General features: G+C 40.7%; 1 protein-coding gene across 3 annotated transcripts in view; it reads right to left on the bottom strand.

Moving 5' to 3' along the window:
* Positions 1-1,964: 1,964 nt before the first annotated feature.
* The window catches only part of NFYA (nuclear transcription factor Y subunit alpha), a 38,015-nt gene continuing 15,554 nt past the window's right edge, over positions 1,965-24,425 (bottom strand). For 2 of the 3 annotated variants that reach the window (XM_054980998.1, XM_054980997.1), the window contains 7 exons: positions 24,200-24,346; positions 17,387-17,518; positions 16,380-16,485; positions 11,625-11,791; positions 11,022-11,195; positions 7,301-7,402; positions 1,965-5,069 (listed from right to left, as the gene is read on the bottom strand). In XM_054980998.1, the coding sequence (XP_054836973.1) occupies positions 5,016-5,069; positions 7,301-7,402; positions 11,022-11,195; positions 11,625-11,791; positions 16,380-16,485; positions 17,387-17,518; positions 24,200-24,346 (882 nt within the window). In that variant the 3' untranslated portion in view covers positions 1,965-5,015. The remainder of the gene's footprint in view (positions 5,070-7,300; positions 7,403-11,021; positions 11,196-11,624; positions 11,792-16,379; positions 16,486-17,386; positions 17,519-24,199; positions 24,347-24,425) is intronic. The other variant, XM_054980999.1, reaches the window with a different exon arrangement.

A 24,425-nucleotide genomic window follows, 5' to 3' on the forward strand; every position in this document is an offset into this window, starting at 1 on the left:
CTCACGCCTGCAGCCTCTCTGCTGGGTAAGCCTGTACATTCAAGACCAAATGATTCTAACTTTGAAATCTAATACTTTTTACACACTTTAAAATCCATCTATAATTTATGATGGTTTGTGGAATAAATCACAAGGGCATGAAAAGGTCATGATCTATAAAATGGCTCTATCCTCATCTATCAGGCTACATTTGTGACCCTTCACTGGTCAGGAACATGATTAATGGCAAGGTCATTTACTAGCCTTCTATAAGTATTAGGTGCTATATCAAACAAGTATGGGCAACTCTCAATCGATACCAAGCTTTGATAGGTCTGTCTAATAGATTAATGTAACTTTCCTTCTAGTATAAGAACAGCTACTCAGCTCAGAAAATGAACAATAAAGCTAAAGTGATTAGTCACATTGACATTGTCAGAGAATTTCGTGGTATAGGTCTTGATGCACTGTACCACTCCACACTCCATGTGGGAATTTCATATTTCAAACCTTTCCTCAAATCTCCCTGCTCACAGAATCCTTTTCTTTGATATGACATTTCTCTTATATAAGGATTTTTTTAAATCTAGGGAGTAGACATGCAAGCCCCCATCCAGTCTGGAGAAGTTCAGTTATGTAAGACACAGCTACCAACATAGCTTGAGTGGAAAATGTTGCCATGTGGCATGGAAACGGAGGACAATTGCCTGTTTGTTTTAAAATTTAAAATATTTTACCTGTCCCCAGACAGATTCAACAGAGTTTACAGCAAACATGCATTTCAAACATCATGGAAAATCCAGCCAGTATCACATTAATCCATCCAACAGCTAGTACACACAACTCGCATGAATGAAAGCCTAGGGAGAAAGACAGCCTTGCACTTACCTCCTCTGGCAATCCTTTTGACATGTTTTAAAGGTGAGAAACCTGAGCTCAGGATACAGAACAAGACACCCAGTTCGTTTTTATATGGCTGCATATAGATGCTAGTTAACAAGAGTTTCAAATGTTATGAATGCACTTTTGAGTTCTTCTTAATGCCTGTGTGGTGGTAGCATGTCAGTGAATTGAAAGTCAGAACATGCTACAGCCACTGGCTGACCACACACCATGATTATCTCCTTCATCTCCTTCTTCCCCTATTGAGAAACAAAGCATCCAACACCTAGGTGCTTGAGGAATGTGTAGTGCTGCCCCCATCTTAGGTACTCAGCTGCAGGGCAGTTTCACTCCTAGCAAGAGGTGATGGAAGCAGTACTGGGGGTGGGGGGGCAGGCTTGTCAAGCAAGTAGGGAAATAAAGCACTCAGTGCAGGATGATTTCTTTTACTTCCCATTAATTTGCCCGTCTTGCTGCTGCTGGGGATGAGAGCCACCTGCAGCCAATTACACAGAAGTTACACATCTCAGACAGACAACTGTGGGGTGTTTTGCTTCCCAATAGAAGGGAGGACATAGCAACAATTGAAAAGACAGCCTGTAACTTATAACCCTGCTTGAATTCAGTGTTTTCACACTGCTGTGAGCCTTTTTGTGTGTCCGTATGTAGCCTAAATGTTGCTTATAAAGACCCAAGCAACTCTGGCATGAGAACAGATATGTGTGGATGCTGGTCCTGCCTATTCTCATTCCACTTGCTGCTGCTGCTGCTCTGAAAGGACATTTTTGCAACCCCATACAGCCTAGACCAGCAAAACACAAAAAAACCTCCACACATTCCTCTGTTTTGCCATAGCATATTGACATTGGGAGATTTTGACTTGCATACCAGTTCAGGTATGAATTGCCAAGCTGATTGAGAGCACACGTTTCTAAAGAGAAGGCCTTTCTGAATTTGGTAAAAAGATTACCATGGCTTGCAGAGTAGTTCTAAAGAAGCATTAACCACCTACAAATATTACACTGTTTTTCTTCCAGATTGTCTGAAACGGCTGAGCATTCCTGCAATTCCATGTGAACAACAATTAGATTAGACACAAACAGCACATTTTATAAACTTTTAATTGGTTGGATAGCGTACACAGTACTTACAGTTGTATCTATTAAAGACAAAATACACTTCAAAATGCAGCATAAAAAATTATAAACTTTTGAACTATATACAAACTGTCTTACATTACACAAATATCAATGCCCTCCATCCCCATTCACATCCCTCAAAATTTTTTTACATGCAAAACATTTGAAAAAGTTTAGCATTACTTGGGGGTTGCAACTCCACCCCACAAGTGTCAAACCTCTTTAAGTGCGCTCAGTATTCCAAAGCTTTATAGGTCAGAAGGATTTATATTCTCCTCAAACTTACAACAGCTGTATTCTACTTCCAATTAAGTACTTGGTGGTCTGATTTTTCGCTTCCTATCAGTTTGCTTTTGGCATTGCTTCTGCTTTGTATTTTACTTGGAACAGAGGGTTTCGCAACATGTTGCAGTATGAGGTTCTCAATATTAACAACTATTCTGAAGGTTGACCTACACACATGGAAGTCTAAACCACTGATATAATAGATCCTATCAGGATATGTACACCATTACAGGAAACCTAACTAAAGAAAATTTTCTATAGACCAAAAAATAAAGAGGCGTCTATGCATAATCTACACATAGATATCACAAAGACCAATTTTGTTGTTTAAATGTGGAAAAGGAAGTGTGATGGCTAATTGCAAATATCTTGTTATATTTTACAAATACATAAAGAATTAGGAGAACCTTGATTCCCTTAACTTCCCAATTCACAGAGACCATCTGATAGCAGAAAGGGAGAAATGGAGAAACATCTTTAATCCAGACTATATTCTCCCCTCCATGTCCATCACTTTCTCAGACTGTACCAATGCTCTAATATTTACAGCAATGCTGAAGAACCATCTCAGGAAATAAAGCATTCGTTGTTCCTTCACTAAGACAGTTAACTTAATTTCCAAGCTGGATATTATTGTGAAAAACAACAAGGAGAAATGGTAGAGAAGGGCTGAAGTAGCTAACTTAAAACTGCCACAATGGAAGCCCAAGACACTCTGGAAACCAATAATGAAAACGGAGTAAGTGAAAGACTTGAGATTTAAAACAGACAAAACTATTCAGGAACATGCAGCTGGAATACCGGTTTAAAAATGGACAGGCACATAAGAGGATTTTTAAAAAAATCTTTATTTGCTTCCAAAAAACATAAGCTAGGGCATTAAGTCGCCACATGACTGTGCACAGCCCAAACTCTGCTTCACACACAGAGCTTTACCTGGCATGGTTCTCATGTGTTAGAAGGCAAATGCCAGTTGTTCCAGGGCTTGGCAGGGAAAAGTTCACTGTTAAGAAATGAAATGGAAGCATTAATCAGCTGAGGCTGAAGGAATGCCAATTCTTGTCTGCATTTTTCATTGCTAGATATCATGGTTAGCTGGCTTAAAAAACCCTAATTCAGTGATTTCTATTGGCTTACCAGTATCAAACACAAGTCCTTACTTCTGAATTCTGTTTTACACTTTAATAAATGAAAAAGAGGGCCGATGAAGGTTGCCTCCCTCTAAATGAAGATGAATGTCTACATTGAATCACTTTACCTTTAAACAATGGCACTTGTTCCAATGCGATCATAGCCTTTCTATAAAATTCAGCAGTCAATGACCAGACCCCTTCTTCCCCTCTGCATCTCAATTGCTTTGCAATTGCTTTCACTTCACAGTTTACCTCTCATCTTTCTGTGATAGCCTGACTCCAGTTCTATCCCACTGTCAATCCTGATGAGAAATGCAGGCTTAACATATAACTGTGAATATGTCAGAACAAAACATAGTATCAGATGAACCATAAAACACTACCTAAGTAGATAATAATAAGGGAAGAAATCAGGGGGGGGGGATGGAGAAGCAGTTTCACGATGCTTACCAGACAAGATCTCAATCTATCTCCAAAAACTAAACTAACTGCAAAAACAAACAGCATTCTCCTGCCCCTTAACGTAACTAACTACAAGGCAAACATAACCTATCTGCAGCAGCTCCCTTTTAAAAAAGAGATAAACTCATCATAATGGAAAATGAAGGCAGCAGAATTGTTAAGTACCAAATGTACAAAGAACAGTATATAAAAAGCTTGAAGGGTCTTCCCATATTAGCTCTTGTATTAAGCAAAATATAACAAGTTATGGTTTGGTTAGGGCAATGGTTCAGGTGTTTCATCTGATCTTGAAAAAGCGTCAACAGGACAGCTAGTTTAAGTATCTGGGATTAATCACTATCTGCAGTTTGGGAAAGCAGTCGGGCTCACTGAAGCAGAATTTCAACTCACACGTATTGCTGGCTTCTTCATCAGCCAGATTTTCTCCACTCTTGATTCTCCAGGTCATAGTGCAGCGCCCAACCCCACCCCCTGCCCAATATGCATACATCATTTCAAGTCTATTACTTTCCCAGTACTTTCAGAGAACAGTTTGTCTGAGACAGATCACTGATGACGATTTATGTATGATAATACTTCAAGAAATCTTTTAGTGTCGTATCTAAGTTCCACCAGAGTTCAATTGGAGAAGATGCTGCTACAGTGAGCTGTCAGCAAATATGAAGACCAAGGCTGTGAGGTGAGACCAGGATGACTACATGAAGGAAACAAAATTAAAGTGTAGGCCTCTGAGCTATAGGTGCTCCCAATATTAGTCATGTGATTGAAGAGCCGTGGCTTCCAAATGGCTTAAAAGCTAGCCCTATTTCAACATGCCAGTTATTGCTGAGGCAGTGGCAGTTTCAAGCTGGGCCACTGTTAATGTCAAGGATGTTAACGGCCTAGAGAGTGAGATTTTCAGCTCCTTGGTCTGAATTGGAAAGGAGTATACCCAAAGTCCATAGGAGTTTCCATCTGCTGAGGCCCCAGCAGTTAAAATCCTAAAACAAATCATTATTGAGACTGTGGAATTTGTTCTGAAGAAGAGAACAGGGTGTGCATATGGCAATTTTCCCATTTGGAAGTTTGTCTGATAGGTAGGACAGGAAACAGGAGATATAGTATTTGTCCAGATGCTTTGTTCTCTAGTTGATCGTTAGGATACTCTAATCATCTGTGTCATTGCTTCTTCATTTGCCTGGGTTGGATCCTGTACAGGGAAAAACATAGTTTTGTAACTTGCAGTCTCTTCTTGGGATTATTTAATTTAAACACAAACTAAAAATCCCTGTCTTTTAAGGTAAACACACAACTATTCAGTAACAGCAATTTCTATTTATAGACAGTATTGGAGATTGTCTTGGGTAAGTGTCTTTTCCCTGTTCTCTGTTCAAACTTTGTGAAGTAGTAAACTAACACTCAAGTTCTGCACTAAAGAAACTCAAGTTCAGAATAGATGAGTTCTATAAAGGGTCTATGATCAGTTTCCGGCATAAAAATGGATGCTCCTACTCATAATGCTTAACAGAGTTGATACAGAAACGGACTTACAAGATGGTATGATAGTTCACAGTAATTGTGCCATGTTTTTGCTCAAGGATGCAGAAGACATAACTTAAAATAGTGACCTGGCAGCAGTTTCCACCACAATTGATTTAGTGCTGTAGGATTGACCCAGATGAGGAAAATGCACCATAAGGGAAAAGTATCAGCAAGATTGAGGATTTTGTGCTATAGCATTAGCTTTGGAATGTACTTATCAGGCAGATCAACAACACAAAGCGGCACATTACAGACTAGACAGATCATACCAACTCCACCACCCCAACCAATCCAGGATGCTTTAAGCACTCTAACCACTTTGAAGTGAAAAAGCACAGGGATTAGTTTGCAAAAAAATGCTTCCTTAAACCCTAGTTCACAAATGTTCTTAAACATTTATAGTAATCTAGAAAGGGGAGAGGGAGAGATGAAAATTAGGGTAAGGCAACGCATGCCATAAAGCACACATTCTCAAACCTTAATCCCCCGTCTCGAACTCTCCAATGCAGAAAAGTAAAAATATGACACCCCCCCCCCCATGGTACTACTCAGGTTCAGGGCTAGAAGTGCAACTTCTTTCTCAGCCCCGGACTCAAGCAGTTGAGGGAACTGTGCCTTGGCTTTAGATTGCTGATGATAAGGGTAGACAAGCAGGAAACTGCTCATTAAATTCCAGAGCTTAACTGTATCATGCTATTGCATTACAGAGGGAAACAATAATTCTCTCTCCACCACCTCCAGAAATTCTGCTACACTTGATCTTAGCCAAAAGGCCAAGAAGCGATACCTCCAGAAATTCTGCTCAGGCCCCCATCTTGAATTACCTATATTCAAGTGGCTGTTATTAACAGGTAGAAAGCATCACTGCAATTTCAGAAGACGTGTAAACTGTCCCATTAGGAAGGGCTTTCCAATAATTTTTCAAGGGTTAAATAAATATAAATACTTAATGTTTTCAACATTCAGACAATTTCAACAACTTTCTCGTATTTTCAGGCTACATTTCTTTCCCTTGACAAGGCAGAAATTCTTCAACATCTAAAAAAACCTGTAATAAATTCAACAATGAACTCATCCAGGAATAATTAGAAGGTTGCTGACTCTATGATTCTAAGCTGCATCCTACACTTTTTTGTCCCTCCGTCCCCATAATCATGTTCCTTGCCCTTATATGGATAATGCTGTCACATACAGAGGCGAAGCCCTACCACAATTCCCCTGTTCAGTTAGTTGCAATGTCCCCAACCCCACCCTGTCATAGCTGGCCAATAGGAGAGGCTGTCTTACTTGCAGATGAGCATGAAACTGAAGGGAAATGATTAAGAGGTGGTAAAGTAACTTTTGTTGAGTATAGACAGCAACTGGGTGTTGCAATGTCATGCTGAAGTGACTGAAATTATTGAGACTGGAGATGTTCAATTTTATTTTTTCATAGATGAGAACCAAAATGGAAAATCATGAGGGTGGGAGTTCATCAAGTAAAATGGGTAACTAAATATTTATTTTGCATGAACAACAAAAAGCCACAGGGTATTTATGTCTGCAAGTACTTTATACTATTTAAGAGTATAATTTGAAGTGTAACTATCTCCCTAACCCCTTAAGCACTTCATGGGAAGTATTTTGGAAAAATGTGGACAACTGCCATCATCATACCATTTCCTGAAAGAAGCTTCCTCACTCCATGGTTGCAAGTAACTTTTCATTAATGGGCCAGTCCTCCCTCAAAATGTGATTCAAGAGTGATCACAAGCATTCGTAAGTGTGCAAACTTAGCAAAAGTGCTGCAAAAATGACAGCTCTTTCATGTTTGTTGCTGAAAACTAGCCAGAATGTTGAAAAGTAAGGCATATGAATATAATCATTTACTAAACAAAAATGTCAAAAAGTTTGGCTTACCTGCATATGAGGGCTATCCTTTTCTTTTGGTGAGAAAAAACGTCCTCCTTCTCCCCGCTTCCTTGCCATGGCATGGCGATGGCGGGACTCGTGCAGGTATTTCTGCATACAGGACAATAAAATTGAAGGAATGAAAGGGATCCTCTAATTTTGGCATGTTAATAGAGGCTATCCATTTTACCATGTGTCACAAGCAGACAGGTACAAGTAAGTGTCCCACATGAAGAACAATAGAAGGGCAGGCTTGGAGGCTAGGTCTATCACCCACAGAAAATAATATCTCTTTATGTTTTAAAGGACAGGAGTGTACAGATGAAGTGTGGGTGCTGAAAATAATGGGCAGCAGACTCTGGAGATGGTCCACGGTGCTTCTGTCCTTCAGACTGTAAAGAGAGATTATTTTTTGTGGGCTAGCCTCTGGACTCCCCACAGGATGCATTTTACTGGATTTATAACTGTTCTCCTTATTATAAACAAAAAGTTTTGTGAAACCAACTGACATATTTTTTTTAGTATAAACACTTGCTGAATTAGAATTTAACAACAGATTTAACTGTATTAACCAGGACCCAAACGAACATTGCTACGGCTACATTATGCTTACTTCATACTATTGAGTTTTGATTAGAAATATCACAAACTGTACCTCTTGCATTTCAACCCCTGTTCACAAGTTTTCCATTTTCATATCTATTTGCATAGCTGTATCTGTGAACACAGCAGTCACTCCATGCATTTGATGAAATTTGGCTCTTGCCAGGGAAGCCTGTGCCTACCAGGAAAATCTGTGCTACAATAAATGTTAGTCTTTAAGATGGCCCAAGATATCTTTTTTGTTACAACAGAGTAACACAGCTATCCTCTGCAATTTACTATATAATGTTAACAAGTAATACTACGTGTTAAGACCTCACCATAGTTTAACCTAGAAGCCTGTTTTCAATTCCTGTGCTGCGTGTTGGTAGAAAAAGTACCTTGGAGCATTCTCTTAGTCACTGAATAACTGCAGTCTTCTGCCTCTCAACACAATAATATAAGAGCAGTTTACTTCTAGGCACAGATTCGGAAAGGGTTTTCAAATATAAGCTCAGCTGACAATTTGTTTCCTGAGGAAGGCAGTATCACTCCTACTTCTAGCCATTTTTAAAAGCAACTTTCCAAACAAATAGAAAATGGCAAATTTATTTTTAAACTTTTTATTGATTGTGATATTTGAAAGTTGGTATGTGTAGAAGTTTTTAAAAAAACCTTTTCCCTTCCCCCAATCTCCTCCATTCCCCATCCTCAGAAGCTTTCACTGTAGTTCCTGATTAGCTTCCTCAATCTGAGTGGCTGGCATTGTAGCAAGTAGTAAATGTATCTAATTTGCATTTAATGTTGAAGCTTCTTGGAGGAGAGTATTTTGGGGGGTAAACAAATGTTTTTAAAAGTATTTATTTCATGTAAGTTACTTAGCGTGCCTCATTTGACCAATTAGGAGAGAGCTGCACCTGTATAATCTTGAAGCCTTCAAATCTGAGGCATGTAAATTATCAATATATCTGATTTTCAACATGATCTCACTTGTGGATACTTAAATCCCGAGAGCAGAACCCTGGACAGGTAAGACAGATCGTTTACAAACCAGGGAAAAGCCCCATGTAAGCACAAAAATCTGAAATCTATATTAAAAAACACTGGGGGTTAAAACCCACCCAAATTAATAGAAGCAGAGCCTGTTGCATGAATGCCATCAGTGGTCATTGCTGGGCAACCACACAGTATTCTCAGCCTTCAAGCCTTGGTTTCTATCAGTACAAGGAAAGCGGGAGGAGGACAGGGCCATTTCCAGGGCTGTTCTGGCCTTTGATGGTGGATTCCCTTTGAGGCAGGATGTTTTGTGGCTAGGCCTGGCAGCAACCACTAGGCAACTTGCATATCTAACCCAGGTCTGACTGCTTGCAACTGTTCAACAACAGCCACCTCACAAAAGCCAGTGTGGTGTACTGATTAGTTTCACAATAGGATCTGGGAGACCCAGATTCAAACTCTTATTCTGCTGTGGAACTTCAAAGGGTGACCTTGGGCCAGTCTCACAGTCTCAGCCTAACTTACCTCACAGGGTTTTTGTGAGGATAATATAGAAGAGTAAGAATGAGGTAAGCTATCTTTGGTTTCCATTGGGGAGAGAGGCTGGGCATAAATAAAGTAAATAAATAGAAAATATAGCTGAAAATGGGAGAAAGGGAGATAGCCCAGCCCGGCAGCTGGACCCTGTACAACTGGGCTACATTTTTCTCAGTAGAGGCTGCCAGGGAGAGGGAAGGAAGGAAGCTGAAGATGAGCATGGGCAGATAAAAGTACGTTGACTTGTAAGAGTGGGAAGGAGAGAAGGAAGCTGGAAAATGTGTGAGGTTATGGGAGCTTTCAGGGAAGGGAAATAGGAAAAACTGATGGAGGGAAAAATGTGATGCCCCCTGAAAGTCTTTGTGAGTATACCAATATATGTGAAGTATACTCTTGTATGCCACTATTTGTAAAGTTTTTTGTCTCAGCTCTAGTCATAGCAGAGGCTTTCACAACTGCCTACATAGTCTGTTCCCAATGGGAGGGGCTTCAAAAAAGAAACTTAAAGAGTTTAGGGGAGAGAATCTTCCAGCTCCCAGATTAAGAGGATCACATTAAAATTTATAATCCAATGTTTCAAATGTAAAAATAAAATTAACAGAAGCATTGAGCTTTGTTTTAATACAGATGGCCACTGAAGTTTGTGATTTTTTTCTTCTGTGGCCAATGCACCCACTTTCCATGCATCAAGTGGACAGGCAGAAATAATAATTTCTACCACATGTGCTTCTCCACATTGACCAGGTGAGAGGTTTAAAAGGCAAATGAGGCCTCGGGTTGCAGAATTTATACCTATATGGACAATCTATTCAGTGGACTCCCTCCAATGGCCTCCTTCTGCTGCACCACTGTCCTTAACCTTTTCAGATGAGGAGGTGGGAGAGGCTAAAGGTGGGGTGCACAAAGGCTTACTCTTTTCTGAAAATAGCAAATGGAGAGAGGAGTGCTACAAGATATGAAAGGAGAGGGAATGCAAGATTTTAAGCAGAGATGTACTGACTGAGAGAGCAGGGAGCCGGTAAAGGAATGAAGAAAAGAGACGACAAAATCCTTTCCTGGTTCTTCCTCTATGCGACCCTAGGAACCAACTTTCCAGGGGCTGGAAAGGACTAGGAGGGCAGAGAACAACAGAAATTATTGGCATCCCTAAATGTCTTCCACTGACAAACTGTTGCATCCAACTCCCACCCATCTAATGCCTCATATAATGATTTTCATCCTTGTTGAAATGCCATATGCTTTTTATTTACACCTGTACTTCCCTTTTTATTTTGTTTATTTATAATTTATACCCTGCCTTTCTCTCCAATGGGGACCCAAAGTGACTTGCATTCTCCTATTCTCCATTTTATCCTCACAACAACCCTATGAGGTAGATAGGCTGAGGCTGTGTGACTGGCCAAGTCAGTGAGCTTCCATAAAAAGGTGGAGATTTGAACCTGGGCCTCCCAGATCCTAGTCCAACACCACACCACACCAGGCCACAGACTTCCTGCAATTAACAAACATTATCCTTTATAGTTTCAAGTGGATGAGTCAACAATTATAAATGGTAGTTGTGAGGACACATGTACATCTTATTCTGCTTTTCATGTACATAAGATTATAATCTTACCCTCCTCTCCTTAGGGATTTTCCCTTCAGCTTCCAGCTTGGCCCTTGCTTGCCGCCTCTTCAGAATCCGGTGGTACTGCTTAGCATTTACATACAGGGGCTCCTCTTCAAGCATCTCTGCTCCAGGTAAAGGTATCCTCTGGATAGCTGGCACAGATCCAGTCCCTGGAACCATCTGTGTCAAGGCATGGAAACAGTTCTGTTACATTAATGTATTAAAGCTGAAAACAGAAAGCAGTTTTAAACACATGTGGCTCCTAGAAATCAAACCTCTAAGCATGTCTACTGAAAAACAGTCTTGCAGTTATGAGTTTCTTCAACATCGAAAATAAAAGCTTGGCAGAAAAGCACACAATCTGAGCATTTATCGTACCAGATTTAATGCAATTCCAAATACAAATTACAACAAGACAGAAAAGTCGACCTGCCTTTGATCTGTTGTAGAAAAAAGGCAGTTTATAAATTATGTAAATAAATTTCCTCAACACCTACTGCTATCTATGAACAAAATGGACTCTTCCCACAAGTTACCAGAGTGAACAAGTAATGATTTATTCTGTAAATAAAACCTAGGGTGGGGTACAAGATAAAATTCAGTACGCACCATCACCATTCCACCTGAATTGACCACATTTCCAGCAACAGGTAGCGTCACAGTTACTGTCCCCTGTCCACTGCTGGTCGTGTTGGTGTTGGCTCCAGTCTGAACTATCTGGGCTCCTGCCAAACTGGCTGCTGGGATGGTGATCATGCCTGTAACAGGGACTGTAACTTTAACAAACAAACAAACAAAATACACAAAAGATGAAGGGAACACAATTAGTCCCACTTCAGATTTTATTCATTCAACTCTGAAATACATCCAGAGATAAAAGATTTTTTTTAGAAATAGATATAAATAATTAGATTCACATCCAAGTTGTGAAAACCAATTGTTCTTCAATGTCCACACAACATCAGTGCTCTTATAGACTGGGAGGGGAGGGGCCACATATTAGCAGAAGAGCACGTGCTTTGCATCTGGAAGGGCCAGGTTCAATCCCTGGCATTTCCAATTAATAAAACTCCAAGAAATAGATGATGGGAAAGAGACCTTTTTCTTCATGAAACTCTAGAGAGCCTGTAGTTCTTAGCTGCATAAGCCAGTGGTTTAGCTTCATGTGTTTATATATTAAATGGGCAAGAGCAACAGGCAGTTTTTATTGCAGAAGGAAGTAGGCACTAAGAAAACAAAAAAGGGGGGAAACAACTCCACAAAAGAAGGGTAATCAAAGAGGTTGTAACAAAATAATAAATTAAAATGTATTGATTTGTATTGCTTTCAGTTACAAGACCAGTATATAATTTAATCAAATAGAAGTGAAAAAATAAATAACTAAAAACAGTAACAGTAGTCTAACATATTAGTAACCTACCACTGTATATTCAAATAGCCAATGTTCAAATATACAGGTATTATTGTATATTGTTCTCTATATGTACAGAACTAGAATCAAAGGCGTTTTGGCCCAAGGGCCTTCTTCAGTGGCATATTTCATATAAAGCACTTCATAAGTATGACAAATTAATATAAAGTGCCTGATCACGCACAGAATGGACACAAAGATGTTATATTAAACTATCATGGAATAAATGTATTTAGATCTTCCCCCCCAAAAACTTAAAAGTCCAAGGAAGGCAACTCATCAAGATGAAAGTTTTTTCATTTGCTCATGGATTTCATTTGGCCAGGTCAGGGACATTTGCACTCCTTATGTGGGGAAGTAACCACTGGAATTCCCCCAAGAGCCAGCACTGCCTAACTTATTTATAAACGATTTGGAGCCAGGGTGATGAGCAAGGCAGCTAATTTGTGGATGATGCCAACTTATTCAGAACGGTAAAAATCCATTTAGACTGTCAAAATGTCCTAAAACACCTCTTCATAGTTGCTGTAATGGCAGGTGAGAATCAGTGTACATAAGTGCAAAGTAGTATATACAGGGAAATGTTCCTAACATTACATTTACATCAATGGGATCTGAACTGGTGGTAACTTTCCAAGAGATCTTGAGGTCATGGTGGATAGCTCAACAAAAATTGCAATTAGCTGTGCAGAAGTAGTGAAAAAGACAAAACATCATTTTAGGGATTATCAGGAAAGGAACTGAAAATAACACTGCTAGTATCATACATCTATAATGTGACTACATACATTAAGGTGACCAGAACTAGGTGCCCCCATTTCAAGGCAGAAACATGCAGAAAAGGCCAAGTTAAAATGATGATGAATAGGAGCACCTTCCCTATGACAGTATTTGGAGCTTTTCAATTCAGAAAAATATGAAGGAGCTCAGTAGGGGGGCTTGGATAAGCCACTCTTCTCAGCCCCATCTCCTCAACTGTATTGTTCACCACTCTGAGCAGGCACTGATCTGTCCAGAAGAATGGTATATAAATGCAGTTATTGTTATTAGGATATGAATCATGTGAATGAAGCAGAAAACTTTTTCTCCCTCTCTCACAACACTTGGACCTCAGATCTTGCAAGTAAATTCATCAGCAGTAGATTCATGACAAATTCCTTATTCACACAATTCATAATTTATGGAACACCTACAAGATGTGATGAGGACCCGCGATTTAGACAGGACAAGGACAAACTATGGGGGAAGGCTGTTGGCATTTACACCTGGCTTGTTCTCACTACTGGCCACAGGATAAAGCAAGATATACACACTCTGCTACCAGAAGTTAATTTCTGACATAGATCATTAAGATTAGTGGACAGCACAATCCACAAACTGCTTAGAATAATTTAGTCTCAATAAAGTAAAATGGAACTAAGACCAAATGTATACTTTCATTTATTTGCAGGCTGCAACTTGAAATTCTACAATTGCCTTGCATCTTGAAACTATCACCTCTTAGTGATTCCCAGCTTTTGTTTTTTAGAGCTTTTTTTTACCCTGTATGGCTGTGGATAAATTGGAAAGCCAGCGAGCAGTGTCTGATGAAACCTTAGAAGTCATCATAGAAAAGAGTCGGGTGGGGTAGCAATACCCTTCATTGGTCAAGGACCGAGTTTACAGTGCTTTCTGTGACTCTTTGGCACAGTAAGTAGAATTTGGATTTATTGTCAAAGCCTTTCACGGCCGGAGAACGATGGTTGTTGTGGGTTTTCCGGGCTGTATTGCCGTGGTCTTGGCATTGTAGTTCCTGACGTTCCTGACATAGTTCCTGACGTTCTTGACGTAGTTCCTGACGTCTACAGGAAACCAACTCACACTGATCGGTACTTACACAAAAACTCCAATCACCACCCCCGACAAAAAAGAGGCATAATGAAAACATTAAAGAGAAAGCCAGGGTATAAATGAAGTAACTAAATACATTTTATTTTATTTAAAACATCTGTATCCCACCTTCCTGGCCAATTAGTGTTGCACAGCTTTGGTGCCATGAATGAAAAAGCCCGTCTTGCCTTAGATGACAGGGGCATCCAAAGCGGGGCCTAAAAGGTGGTCATAATGGTTGGGTAGGTTCAAATGGTATGCTGGTCCTTAAGGTATATTGGTCCCAAGCTATAGAGGGATTTAAAGGTCAATACCAGTACCTTTAAGGGTTCCAGAAGCAATCTGAAAGTCAGACTCGAGTAATACGGTCCCTACCACCACCTCTGGTCAACATCCTGGCTGCAGTACTAACTGTAGTTTCTGGACACTTTTCAAAACTCAGTCCCACACAGGGAACACTGCAGTAACCTAATCTAGATGTTACCAGGGTATTCACCACAAGGGCAAGATTTTTTCTTCCCAGAAATGGCTGCATCTGGCTCACCAGTTAAAGCTGATGGCAGGTGCTCCAGGCCACCACTGTCACCTACTTATCCAACAGGAAGCCTGGCTCCACCATCACCACTAGACTACGAACCTGTTCCTTTAGGGGGAGTGTAATCCCATCCAGAACAGGAGACATCTCAATTCCTGACTTAGTTCCTCCAGCCACCAATAGCACCTCTGCCCTTTCAGGATTAAGCATCAGCTTGTTAGCCCTTAACCATCCAACACCTGCCTCTAGTCATTGATTCAAGGTTTCCACAGCCTCCTTGAGATGTGCTGAAACTGCAAGATTGAGCTGTGTCATTTGCCTACTAGTGACAACCCAGCCTAAATCTCCAGCTGACCACATCTAGCAGTTTCATGTAGATGTTAAAAAGCATGGGGGACAATATGGAAACTTGTGGCACCCCACAGGCCAGTGGCCAAGGGGCTCCCAACACCACCTGCTGAAACCTACCTTCGAGGTAGGACCCAAACTACTGCACCCCGAAAGGTGGTCCAGAAAGATACCATGATTTAATAGTGCCGACAGCCACTGAGAGGCCCAGAAGGACCAACACAGTTGCACTCAATTCGTCCCATCTCCCAGAGCACTAGGATGACCACTAGGATGACCAAAGCCATTTCAGTCCCCTCGGCTTGAAACCAGATTGCAAAGGATCTAAACAATTCACTTAATCCAAGAATCTTTGAAGTTATCAGCTGCTGCTCATTCAATCACGTTGCTGAAGAATACTAACAGAGCAATCCTAAGAAGAGTTACTCCAATCTAAGCTCATTGATTTCAATGGGCTTAGACTGGAGTCACTCTTCTTAGGATTGCTCTGTAAATGTGAGACTGGACAATAGTTATTCAAATCTCCTAGGTCCAGAGTAAATTTTTTTCAGAATGCACCACTGCCTGGGTCAAGCCTGGGGTAACCATTCTCTTTCTCAAGGAGGCATCTGTTGTCTTCCTGGGATCCAGTCAACCACCAACCCCCCCACCCCCGCTGCCAATTAAAAAAGGGGCAAAGGTCACAGAGGCAAATTTATCCCTTGATGTGTTGCCCTTTTCCCAATCTCTACTCGATAACATTTTGCAACTAGGTGGGGTTTTTTTTTAAGCTAGAAGTTCCAACAGAAATCCATTCACCTGTCTCATCATGGCCTGTGAAAAAGATTTTATGTTGTTATAGAAACGGGAATTTATAAGGGAGTAAGCAATATATGACTGACAGGTGAAATGCACACACACATCCAATTTAATGCAACCTTTGCTTTTTTCAGAAAACTTAAGATTTCTCAGTTTTAGAAAGAGAAAGGCTGTAGTATTTTAGTAAAGTGGCACTTGTGAGAAACCACATAAACACAACACACCCCACAATGCGTACACAGAGTCCTCCAGTGCCATACAAATGACACTATCAATGTATCAGTGCATCATTATCAATTTTAATTACCTTTGTGTCTATAGGCAAAAAGCAAACAGTGCACATTGTTTTGAAAATGGTCAGTTCTATTTTGACATCCTATTCTATGGCATGTAGAACTCCTACCTTGTTGAAGAATTGTTCCATCAGCATTAACTGGTTGATAGACAATTGTCTGGCCCTCTGCTGTTTGTGCCACTTGCTGCCCTTGAACAGCAATTTGCGGCTGGGTCTGAGGAGCACAAAAAGATCCCGTTAGACAAAACACTAAGCTATACAGAAGTGTACCTTGCAATTTTCTAGTATTCTGAGAACAGCTCTAAAAAGTATTTGCATTTCTTGAATAGTTGTGCTCAGACCAGCACTGCTGAGCATTTCATTTTATTTTAGTCCCTCACTGCCCCAATTAAAATCTGTTTTTTCATCTCTAGGAAATTGTTTGTTTCCTTGAAAAGTTGTAATTTTGCATATTTGCACTCATACACAGTTCATGCATTAGATACTTTGACAAGCAGAAAGGTGACGGAGGTTGGTATATGTTTATGGTATGCGAGTGCACAACAGCAACAACACATTGGTCAGAGAGGGTCATTTATTGCGGTCTGTAGCAGCTGGGTGACAGGTTACTGTCTCTGCTCATTCTTTATTTGATCAATTAGATCAATTATACAAAATAATATACAATTCTCTTCAAGTGAAGCATAACTGACCACATGATGCAGTGTTACAGTGCCACTTCCTCACATGACATGACTATTGGTAGAAGATCACACAGAGAATTAGTGATCTGAATGCATTTCTAAACAAACTTCAGTAAATTGAAAGGATCTGACAACTAAAAAAAGTGAACCCAAATTTCAAAATCAAAGGAATTGTAATGTGGGGGGGGGGGCAGGGGGGAGGGATAGGATGACACCAGAGATAATTTTATACTTTGGCAACAGGATGATTATTGTGCAAATCAACGTGTAAGGTATACAACCCAAGTAGATAAACTGAACATTCTCCCCAATATACATATGGACCAATTAGGTAAGTTAATTATTTCCCCAAGCCTTTCAAAACTATATATATATATGTAATTCAAATGTTTTTACAAATTTTCTCCTCCTTTTCACACTTGCAGGTGTTACCTGTGTCTGGCCAGCTGTAACTGCAGTCTGGGGCTGCTGGATGATGATTTGCTGTGTCTGGCCCTGCTGACCTTGAACTTGCACAGCTTGCCCACCCTGAATCTGAATCTGACTGGGTTGGACCAACTGAATCTGTGGGCAGAAAAATAAATCAACTACAATTTAAATCTCTAAACTTAATCTTGGCATTTTCTAAATTGTTCTCAGATAATCTCAACCTTTGGCTGCCAATAAACCAAATCTGTTTTTTCCTTTTGTAAAACTAAGGCAAAAGACACTATCTCTGTTTGATTACTAAAGCAAGGTCAAGTCAATGGCTCAGGAAAGCCATAACTAAGACCATTTAGTTTCTAAGTGAGCAGGACTGGAACCTGGAACGGCTGTAAAAGTTCCATTACCTGGAACTTGGAAGACATCAGGTTTGTTTTTTTTTTGTTTTTTTTGTGATGGAAGACATCAGTTTTGATGCTGGGGTACTTCCTATATTTTCAGAGGAAGGAAACTGGTTGCAGACTTCTGTCTCTACCTATGGGAGGTGCCCATCAAGTCCCTCAGTTTAGAGACTTCTGCAGCCATGTTTTGAATCATCAGTAAAGACGCACACATGTTGACAAAGAGACAAAAGACTTCCGCAGTGTAACTAATATATTTTAGTTTGCAAACAATAGAGAGAATATACAAAAAACAGCAAAATAGAGACAACAAATGAGAAAACAGTGATCCATCTCCTGTTGTGTCATATCTGCCCATACATGTACAGGATGAGACAAAATGATGCCCTCTAAGTCCCAGGCAGAAGGAACTTTGAGTTCCAACACATCCTTCACACTTGGAACCAGAGGACATGATTTTAATGACTGGGATGATGCAAACGCATACAGGATGGGGTGGGGGTGGGGTAGTTCAATACCAATTATTCCATTATTATATAATTTGCTGAAGCTTATTTTCCCAAATGCTTCATGATCCAAGTCAATGGTATTCAATCTGTAGTGCCAAACAACTGTGGTGACTGAAGCCCAGATTGCTGCCTTATACATTTCCAACACCAAAGCATTTTTGTTGCAGGCAGCATTTGTGGCAGAAGTCTAACAGAATGAGCAGTGTTGCCCTCTGCTGCATGTGGATCATGAACTCACAGGCCATGCAAATGCATTTTCTCAGCCTTACAATTTTTTTTTTGTACTTTGTTATGGGATGAAAGAATAGGAAACAGAAACTGATCTCACAGGGTTGTTGTGAGGCTAAAAAGGAGGCAAATAATGTAAGCTGCTTTGGCTCCACATTTGGGGAGAAAGGACAGGTATAAATGAAGTAAATAGTAAATATTTCCTGAACAGAGTTATCCTCCAAATGAAAGAAAGTAGAGCTCTTTGCAAGTCTAGAGTATGCTAATTCTTCTCCACTGGATGAAATGGATTGGGACAGAAAGATGGCAATGTCAGTTCCTGAGTTTTAAGAAACAACAATCAACTTAAGAGACAAAAGTAGCATGTGAACGAAGGACCCCCTTATCCTTATGAAATGCACACAAACCTGGCCTAGGGCGAAGTGCTCCCAGTTCTGACATACATCTTGCTGATGTGACAGGTGCTAAGAATAGCATCTTAAGAGCAAGGAATTTCAAGATTTCACATAAGGAATCAGAAGGAGGTCTAGTCAGAGACTAAAGGACTATGTGAAGCTGCCAGAATAGAAAATGATGGGATGTAGAATACAATAGAGCTGTGCCTCAAAGAAAATATTTCACACATGGAGGCCTGGAGATGAAAAACTCACCTACTTGGGAAATAGTAAAAGCCAGTCCAGCTCCTTGTCTTTGTAACTTGCTGGGTCATAACTCTGAGCCAGACTATTTTGAAGAAAGAGAAGGATGAAGCACTGTAGCTTGCTCAGCCTGAAGCCTCTTCCAATGGCACTACCTGGAGAAGGCCTTCCAGGTACATTTGTCTATCATGATGTTAGACAGTTTCTGTGAGGCCATTACAACTGCAGTGACCTTTTCTGAAAAACCATGGTTCAGAATCATTTACTGCTCAATTGCCAACCAACCAGGTGGAGCCATGCAGGATTTGAATAGAGAAACATATCCTGTGTTAGGAGGCATAAAGACTGGGATCTTCTAGACTGGAAAACCATGGCTTCCTGGGCCAGCATGGAGTGATGGATACCAGTTTTATCCTCTCCCACATGAGTTTCTTTATCAAGCCTGGAACAGTGAGGAAAGGAGTGAAAGTATACAGTAGACATGGAGGCTGGGTGTCTTGACAGCATCGATCTGTTCTGTTCCTGAGCACTAAGCAAAGAACTGGTGAAGCTGTGAGTTCTAACATGATGCAAACAGGTCCACCTGAGAGGTCCTGAGACATCTGCAGAGCATCTAAAAAAACCAAGAATCCAACTTCCACTGTGGTCTGGTTGTTGCCTGATGAGCCAGTTCGCCAGCACACTGTGGATACCACTGATGTCTTCTGCCTTCAGGGACATAACATGGTGAACAGTCAAACATGGTCTCTCCTTCTTTGTGCAGCATGCAAGATTGGGTGCGTCTCTGCCTACTGATGTAGGCCTTGGCATTGGTGTTATCCATTAGAACATAATCATGGAGATTCTAGATTCAGTTGTGAACGTGAACAACCAACCTGATCACCTTCAACTCCTGAAGATTTATGAGAGTTGATTCTCAGTAGGACCAGATACCCTGCCCCTAGCCCAGAGTACAGTGAGCATTCCAACCATAGAGACATACATTGGTGCCGACGATGATCTCTTTCTTGAAACGAAAGAATTTCTCCACCGAAAAATGACACTTCTTTGACCACTTGGTACTTGATATCTCTGGTTAGTTTCATCCTGGCATGCCCCTTCATAGAAATTAGGTTTCGAAAGCCAAGCCAATGGAAGCTGCTTGGAATGTTCTCTGGTCCATGGAACCAAGTCTATTGTTATGATCATTAGGCCTGGTAGTTTGAGCTAAGAGCATAATGAAGAAGGTAATATTTATGGTCAAAAATTTAAACTGATGGTCAAATATTGATGGTCAAAAAAAATTTCCATGACGGCTCCCAGGAGCATTAAGACCTGAGTGGTGATGAGATTCTCTTCCTGACATAGATCAAGAACTTCTGGTCTCTGAAATGTATGCTGGATATCCTAAAATTCCTTGCTCTTGGACAAGGTTCTGATCAAAGATCATCTAGTTAGAGATGAAGATGTCTTCTCCAAATTCTGAGGCTTGCTATGAAGGCCAAGCCAAATGGTAAGGCCTTGAACTGATGACTATTTCCATGACTGAAACATAGAAATTTATTTATTTATTATTTGTTTCGACTTTTATTCCACCCTCCCCGCACAGGCGGATTACAGGGCGGATTACATCAATATAAAAGCATTTACAATAAAGTTTATACCTTAACAATTTTAAAATCAATAAAACATAGCAGTAAAAGTATCAGTTTAAAATAATACCGGTAGCAGCAATCAACTAGACAGGGACAATCTGTTTGCCACTTAAGACCGGCCATTTAAAAACTGGAAGGTGGATGCTGCTAATAGGGAGGGATCTGATCTTCCCTTCTCCTCCTCTATTTAGGCTGGTGGAGGCCTAGCCTAGCCTCAACTGTACACCTGGCAGAACATCTCTGTCTTACAGGCCTGGCAGAAGGATAGTAAATACTTCCAGGCCCTGGTCTCACTAAGAGAGTTCCACCAGGTTGAAGCCAGGACCGAAAAGGCCCTGGCTCTGGTTGAGGCTTGTGTACAGGATAGATACATGTAAGGAGGCCTTGTAAAATCTAATGACAACAGCAAGTCTTGAGACTGAGCACCTACATGATATTCTTCAGGGTTTCCATTTTGAACCTCTTATACTTGACAAATCTTTTGATGTAGATTGCACTTCTTTTCTGAGGACTGTGGAATAAATCCCTCAGTGTTTGTGAAACAGTAGCACAGGCTCTACTGTCACCTGTATGGAGATTTTGTATGGTATTTAGAGTCTGAGATCACTTGTTGGGATGGTGGGAAACCAGAACTTAAAGGAACATGTTTGGTGGAAGAGAAATAAACTTGGTAGCATATCCCATGGTTACTGTATCACTCATCCCATGAATAGGAAAGAAATAAGCTTACATCAGATCAAAAAACTCCAATGCAGTCTCCAACTGGATTGTCCCTTGCATCAGTTTGTGTTGTTGGGCCTTGTTTGAACTGAAGAACTGACCAGAGCCTAATGATTGGGATCCAGGCCTGCAAGAATTCTTGTTCTGATACCAGGAAGAACACTTTAATTGCCTCTAAATGTGGGGAAAGCTCTCTGGATCCAAAAGGACTAGGAACAAGAACTTTTAGAATGTTCATCCTTATGCTTGGTCAAGTAAGGCATACATTTCTTTAGTCTTTGCTTTCAACCAGAATCTCATCCAAGTTATCCCCAAATGGTTTGGCCTCCTGTAAACTCAAAAAATGCCACGGTTGCTTTGGAAGACACAGCCACTCCAGGTTGTAAACCGTAAATGTCTACAGGCCACTATAGCTGAGGTAACGGCCCATGAAGAAAATTTCATGATATCTAGGCTATAATTTGCTGGGAATGCTGCTGCCTGTTCCAGTCTATTCACACCTGATTGACATTTAAGGTGGTAGAAAAACTAATGAGATTTCTCACCCACTCCAGAGAAGCCCCGGCAACCAGAGAGTTGGCTGCTGCAGCTTTGATACCGAAGGCAGTTGCTTCATGGATCCTCCCAACATTGATCTCCATCTTATGGTCTGTAGGATCCTTCATGGATCCTTTCCCATCCTTAGCGATTGCTGCATCTGAAATGAGAGCTGCCATGGGAGCATCAATTAGAGGGCTTTGAAGAATCTTGTTTGTTTTCTGAGGAAAATGTACATTCTTCTAGCTGCTCAGAGTGCAGCCAGTAAGCTGTAGAATTAGGCCACTCTCCATTAATTTCCTCTTCCAAGACTGAAAAAGCAAAAACATACTCTATTTTTGAATCCAGGGAATAATTTAGATTGCATTTAGGGATCCTGCAACTAGACCCTTTATGGGAATTTTCCCTGGTGTGAATTGAAGGCTCAAAGATCTCATGGGCTTGATTAGAATCAGGGGAAGATCATCCTAGCTGAAGAGGCATCTGTTTCAATTGCTCTGGGGGAGCAGGCTCTTCCTCAGACAACTCCCTGTTTCCCTTATCTAAATCCTGACCAGATTCTGACATACAATAATGTTGAGGGGGAGATCTGGGTGCCCAAAAGCATCTGCTGTCTGCTTTGGTGCACCAAAGGCCTCTGGGAGTTGCAGGTGACTTTTGTTCTTGAGACTCTAGCAGAGATGATTACCTGAGGTATTCCCTCCCCCTGGCTTCTTGGTTCTTTTTTTTGCCATGGGTTTGTCTACCCAGTTTTCAAGACAGTATTTAATTTCAGGGGGAGTGTCTTCCTTGGAGCAGAAGAGGGAAGGATTGGGGTTGGAAAGCCCTTTTGACTCACCGCTGTCATTTCCACCAGCAATGTCCTCCTCTTTGTCCTCTGATGCAGATATATGGACACTGCTGCTGTTCTGGCACCAAAATCGGCCTTGGCGCCATTTTCTGAGCTGTCTGAATACATGCTGTGGCTTCCCATGACAGCTAGAGCCTCCACTGGCTTCATCTGGCTGGCTACCGTGGGTAAGGTCTGTTTCCCTTGTGATTTGGGGAGAACAGCTTCCACATTCTGCTTTGCCAACATTGTAGCCTCCGAGGCCATCGCAACAGAGTTTGAAGCTGACATCGCCTTGGCTGGGCAGGCACTAGGCAAATCATTACCAGTGACAAAAAAAGGGAAGGGCTTTTGATTTTTTATGAAGAGGAGAGAAGATGATCAGAATGAAGTGCAGGCTAGAAAAAAGAGAGGTATTTGCAATCAAAGGCTCTGAAAAGAATTTTTATTCAGAGTTTTTTCCTCACTCATTATTGAGGCAGGAAATAAAACTGAGAATCTTGGAGGGCACTTGCCATAAGGCAGAGACAGCAGTCTCCAATTTACTTCCTGCCTCTCTAGGAATACTGGTAGTAGCCCAGGCATCAAAACATGTCCCCCACTTTCAGAGAAGAGAAATCTGTTGAGGTAGACTTGAATAGCTGTTTTTCTCCTTATATTAAAAACGATGTTCAGTGTAATTAAGTTTCCACTTCCATTTTAAACATGGGAAAATTTGTAACATAGTTATACTCATCAGTTCTGCATGACTTCAATTTCTCCTGAATGCCTTTCTATAGGTAAAAGCTGAAAAAGTGAGAACCCACCGATTTCTACAGGGGAAAGTACACTTCAAATTTTACCGCATGGGTGCTTTCAAAGCAATGTTCACAATGCAAAAATGGGTATGTTACACTGTGATGAGTTGACAGTATCAGATGTCACTGTGTGAACACCCTAAGATGAAGTCTGAGAGGTCCTATTATGTAACTTCTAAGATATCTGCATCTGGTTAAAAAGTATGCCAAGGCCACTTTCTAAAGCCAGTATGCTATTTTTAAAACACTTCTATGCTATGCAAAATTTATATAGGAAGCAGTTTACCACACTGTATGTAACTATCTTATGGAAATCTCCAACAGCACACAGAAGACTCTTAAAAGGGACTAGAAAAATTAATCAAGTACTGGTCTAACAACAATTATTAACTAAAATAGTTAAGAACAGAATTTCTACATTAACTGCACCAGATTGCTGTAACATAAGGTGCTGGAAGCAAACACCAACCATTATGTCATGCTGGCTTATCTGTCCTACTCTATACTTCATGGAGTTGGGCATACTGACCTGTTGCAGTCCCTGTGATCCTGAAACTGGAACCTGCATAATGGTCTGACCTTGACTCCCCGGTACAGCCTGTACCATGATTGGCTGACCAGTTGATGTGATCAGCTGACCTCCACTCACTTGTACCATTAATGGTTGACCCTGCACCTAAATAATAGGAAAGAAAAACATCACAATGAAATGGAAATCCAATAAGCTTCCTGTGCATCAGATATCAACTACACTA

Source organism: Eublepharis macularius, chromosome 5, assembly GCF_028583425.1.
Source record: "Eublepharis macularius isolate TG4126 chromosome 5, MPM_Emac_v1.0, whole genome shotgun sequence".
In the NCBI taxonomy this organism is placed as follows: domain Eukaryota; kingdom Metazoa; phylum Chordata; class Lepidosauria; order Squamata; family Eublepharidae; genus Eublepharis; species Eublepharis macularius.